Raw genomic sequence first — 5,527 nt, forward strand, 5'->3', positions numbered from 1 at the left:
TCTCATCTGGTCTACTCTATTTGGCTTCAGAATCTTCAGGCTCCATCTGGGTTTTTCTCAGTTTCTTAATGTCACAGAATTATCGCTTGCTAATTTATTATGAAATAAATTTTATTTTATTTTACTGCTGCTTAAATGGATCTCAACTTATTCTTTAAATTCTCCTTTGATGATGATGGTGGTGGTAGTGGTGGTGGTGGTGGTGATGATGATGATGGTGATGATAGAGCCAGTGACAGAAATATATTTAGTGAGCTCTTAGCATGTACCAAGCCCAAAGTGCAGCATGTTACATAGATTATCTCCTTTAACTAACCCTGTGAGCTAGTTAACATTTGCTCATTGACAAGAAAGTAAAACTTACGGAATTTTAATAACTGGCTTAAGAAACTACAGCTGGTGATTTGTGACTCTGGGCTTTAAACACCTATTTTCTGACCTCAAAGATCAGACTTTACCCACTACACTATACTACATCTTCTTGATGGCAATTGATATTAGAAAGACGTTGATTAGAATATAATTTTTAATTATTTAGATTTCCATAAACTGTTAAAAGCACTTTCTAACAATAGATGCCTAATGTTGACAGGAGTGCTAGTCTGGAAATAGCCACACAGGGGTGGCATGACCTTGTGTGAGGAATGTGGAGGGCGAGGGTGGTGTCCTGCATTTATATGGAACATGGACTTCAAAATCCCTTTAAATTCTTCAAATCTATGATTCTATCTGTTCTTCTGTTCTCCTCTAAACTATCTCCTAGGAATTTTCTCATAGAATAATTAGCAGAATTGGCAGCCTGCTCCTTCATCTAATTTCATTGTCTATATATTATGCATCAATGGGAAGTATGAAAAGACTATACCCTCAGGTATATTTTAACATTTAATATTAAAATGATAATAGCTACCATCTATTGAATACTTACCATGCCCAGAAACTGTACTAAAAATTATATAAATTTTCTCTCACTTATTCCTTATACAAACCCTAGAGGCTGAGCCATTATTGTCTTATCATTTTAGAACAAAAAAGTCCTGCATGTGATTGATTTAGTCTACTTGGGCTGCCATAACAAAATGCCACAGACTATGTAGCTTAAACAACAGAAACTTATTTTTATCAAGGTGCTGGAGGCTGGAAAGTTCAAAATTAAGTACTAGAAGAGTTTAGTTTCTAGTGAGGGCCTTCTTGCTGGCTTGCAAATGACCATCTCCTCACTGTGTCCTCACCTGGTAAACACAGAGAGATCACTGTATCTTCCTTGTTTCATAAGGGTATCAATCCTATTGGTTAGGACCCTACATTTATGACCTCATTTGACCTTAAAGACCTCCTGAAAGCCCTGTCTCTAATACAATCACATTAGGGTTTAGAACTTTGACATGAATTGGGAGGAGATTGATTTCAACACATAGCAGTGGTAGACAGTGTTTTGCCTGGCTTTAATGGAAAGATGGCGCTATTTTTGTTATTAAGACCTGAAAAATGTTTGACTTTGAAGGAGAGCATCTTTCTGCTATTTTCTGGACACCCTCTCTTCCCCATGAAGAGGGCAGACAGGTCACCTGCTAGATGATAGGACTTTCTCAGTGTTTGACAGACAGGGCCAAGTCTCTTATTGCTTATTAAAATGAAAGAAGAATTTAGTTTCTTTCATGATCCTTTATGGGGAAGCCTTTCATTATCCCAAGACCTTCTCAGGTTGTCTTTAAGAAAAAAAAACAGTCTCCTCCATATCCCTTTATTTGTCCTTGGATCAGAGATAACTTTAGTGTCAACACTTAAGTTTCTCCTTTCTGTCTGCAGAACTAACTCTGTCCTCCAGAGGCTTTTGGTGACTGGTCCATTTCTTTTCCAGGAAGCTAAAGAAACTATTTCGGAAGCTGAAAGATGAAACAGAAGCTGGAGAAACTGACTCTGCCCATTCAAGGCATCCAGAGCAGTGGGACCTAGACTACAGCTTGGAACCATACACTGGACTGACTCCAGAGTACATGGAAATGAGTAAGAGCTAATGATCTTTCCTTCCACTGGATGCAGGTTCAGACATGTGATCTGGGAGAGGAGTGAGCAGAGGGTTAGGGAATTGACTGGGACAGGCACTGCACCTTCCTGGGCTTCCTGGTTACACAATGTCACCTTCAGTGCCACATAAAAGTAGAGGAGTGTACAGCAGAAAGAATGGAATGAGAACCAGGGACAACTCTTATCACCAAGTTGATACTAGGATGATGCTCTCTTCTCCTTGAGCTTCCTCTCCTCATCTTGAAATGAGAAGTTTGGTCTCTCAGGTCCCTTTGCATGGCTTCTATCATTTATAAAGCAGAAAGAGAAATAGTGAAGTCTGAAATATAAGGACAGAGTTTCCATTAAGGAAAAGTAAACTAGTCCTATCACACTTGGAACACAAGTTATTAACATCTTTGGCATGGAGAGTACAGGAGAGTCCCCCACTCTGATAAGGGAGGTCTGGGTAAAATGTCAACTTTTCTTTAAAAAACCTGAGGATACTTAGGGGTGAGAAATAGATTTCTAGTTACCGGGACTCCAGTTGTTCTTGAATAGGCTTTAAAACAGGAGTGCATGTAGTACAGACCGATAAAACACAGTGGTTTTACATGTGGTTCAGAAGCCATGAGTTTTCCATTATGAGAAGTGTTCCAACTTAGACCAGCTGCCTTCAAACGCCTGGCTACTTGTGAATAATTATGATCGTTTATTGAGAATCCTCTTTCCAAGACTTGGAACTAATGAATTAAAAACATAGGACCAAGAGGTCAGACATATAATCTAAACATTTTTTCAATCTAGAGTGTTGGAAAAACATCAATCAGGTCCAACAAAAGAATAACTCAATACCTAATATCATTGTATTTTCATGACTCTTGCCTACTTTGGTTAATCACTTTTAATAGAGGGCCACTAATGCCCCTCTGGGCATCAGTTACTTTACATCTTATTTCTAATGGATATTTATCCTCTTCTGTGTTGTAAAAGTGTGTGTGTGTGTGTGTGTGTGTGTGTGTGTGTGTGTGTATTAAGGGTAGAGAAAAGAACTTATTCCTTACAGCTTTAGATGACCTCAAAATTTCTGTTCTAGCTCTGGGGATCTAAAATTCCAGGCAAAACCTGAGCTTTGTATTCTAAACTCACCAGAGAAGAAACAATCATCGTGTCTGTTTCAGGAATAATAGGAAAAGAAAACATCAAGACCCAGTTTATGTAAACACATAGCTCCCTTATGCTTTTCACCTTTAGTTAAGTGCTACCTCTAATCCCTCTCCAACTAGATATTTACACAGAGATGATTACTTGTATTTAAGATGCTATTCTATGCCTACCATCCTCTCAGTAAAAATTGGTTGCCAGAGATTTGAGGCTTCCATTTGGAAAACGTTTATATGAGAAATCTTTGAGCCCTATCTGCCAACCTCCACCCTTCAATTCCAGTCCCCTCCCATTTCCACCCCATTATCTGTGCAGGTTTCACATGGCTGTCTGTCCAGATAGCTATTTCAAAGCTTTCTCTTTTGAGTGATTAAGATCAAAGACCCTTGAGCCACATGCCTTAGGTTCAAAATCTAGCTTTATCACCAACTAGCTAGACAGCTTTAGGTAAGTGGCCAACCTTTGTGTCTCAATTAGCTTTAGCTTTAAATAATAATAATAATAATAATAATAATACTATCTACCTTATAGGATTGTTGCATTTAATGAATCAATATCTGTAAAGTTCTTAGAAGAGTGTCTAGCACATATAAAATCTATGTGAAGTGTCAAGTGTTGTTTCTCTTAATGGCCCTGGGCCCTTGGAAGGCAGAGTATAGGGAAATATGTTCCAATTTGTGAGCCATTGTATCATTGAATAGACAGCCACTCTGTCTCAAACTTGGGTAATTACAAATTCATGAGAAGAGGAAAAAACAACAACTAGAATACGTGGTGATTTCTGGAAAAAAATCACACCAAGAGTATAGAGAGTGAAATTGATTCAATGGAGGAATCATTAATTATTTGCTTTTCTGTCTCAGCATTGCATTTGATACATACACTGATGATGTATCTTGCAGAATCATGGTAATATTGCTCACATATCTGTTCTTCAGCAGACTCACTCTATTAGATTCCAAAGATCAGTAAGTAGGGACTAAGGCTTATTACAATATTCCTCCAGAATATTGTACATTTCCTGGCACATAACAGGCAGATAATATGTCTGATAAATAAAAACAAATGAATGAATTTATTTTTAAATTAAGTTTATTATGGGGGCATTGATCAACACGATCATGTAGGTTTCAGGTGTGGTTTCTATGTTACAAGATCTGTATATTGCACTGTGTGCCCACCACCCAAACTAAAATCTTCTACTGTCGCTATATAGTAGGACTCCCTTCTCCCCCAATCTCCTTCCCTCTGGCAACCACCATACTACTGTTTATGTTCACAGGTTTCCATTTTATATCCCACATATGAGTGAAATCATATGGTTCTTAGCTTTTCCTGACTGTCTTTTTTTACTTAGCATAATATTCTTAAGATCCATCCACGTTGTTGCAAATGGCAGTATCTCATCTTTTCTTATGGCTGAGTAGTATTCCATTTTGTATTTGTACCACATCTTCTTTATGGAGTCCTCTATCACAGGACACTTTGGTTGTTTCCATGTCTTGGCCACTGTGAATTTATTAATTATTAAGGGAAGGTTTCTTAACAGAAGTAAGTTTCTTATCATTTTAAGTGGCAAATGAAGGATCATTTTTCAAAGCAGGGCTTGGTTGATGGTGGTACAAGGATGTTCTGAAGAGTTTTCCAACTCTGGGAAGGAGGTAGGACTTGATCTCCAAGTTCCATTCTCATTCTGAGGATTTGCATATCAATAATAAGAGTAAGGTAGAGTATGCTAAGGAAAAGGGCTGGCAAGTGCAAATGTTGTTTTTTAGGTAGAAAGGGTTCAGGTAAAGATCTGGGATTAACAGAGAACCCTGAAGATCAGACAAGTTTACATTTCATATCAGGGCACAGGGAACAGTTATGAAATCTTGGCTAATGCTGTGACTATGTATGAACTCTATTTCCCTTGAGGAAATGGGCAGCAAGTATAGAAGGGAGATAGTAAAACCTAAGGAAGGAATGAGGTAACACAGGTAGACTCATTAATTTATTCATTCATCAAACATTAAGTACTTAGAGGAGCAAATTTGAAGACCAGAAGAGTCTCTTCAACAATTCAAGTTGATATTGATTCAGTCAACAATCTGATATTGATTCAGTTTTGTCTGGATGAGGAAGCCTGGATTACACATGAGTTTTCTAAGCTGGGTTTCACAGAAAGTCCATCACAGAATTCAGTAGGCCATTTTGCTGTCAATCCTTTTAGAGATGTGGCTATTTTATTTCATATTTTATATAAGTACAAGGACAGTGATTCTGAGTTAGAGTCCTTTCATTCTTTTCATCTATGGATTATCCTCTTTGCCCTTTAAGTATTTGCTTCTAGTTATAATCAAAGGCTGTAGAATAA

The 5,527-nt window shown here is 37.7% G+C and overlaps 1 protein-coding gene across 2 annotated transcripts in view; it reads left to right on the forward strand.

Moving 5' to 3' along the window:
• Positions 1–5,527, forward strand: part of ANO2 (anoctamin 2, calcium activated chloride channel) — a 316,751-nt gene that overhangs the window by 281,716 nt on the left and 29,508 nt on the right. For both annotated transcript variants that reach the window (XM_015559975.1, XM_015559976.1), the window contains one exon: positions 1,862–2,007. In XM_015559975.1, coding sequence (XP_015415461.1) covers positions 1,862–2,007 — 146 coding nt within the window. The remainder of the gene's footprint in view (positions 1–1,861; positions 2,008–5,527) is intronic.

The sequence above is a fragment of the Myotis davidii genome, unplaced genomic scaffold, assembly GCF_000327345.1.
Source record: "Myotis davidii unplaced genomic scaffold, ASM32734v1 scaffold13, whole genome shotgun sequence".
In the NCBI taxonomy this organism is placed as follows: Eukaryota; Metazoa; Chordata; class Mammalia; order Chiroptera; family Vespertilionidae; genus Myotis; species Myotis davidii.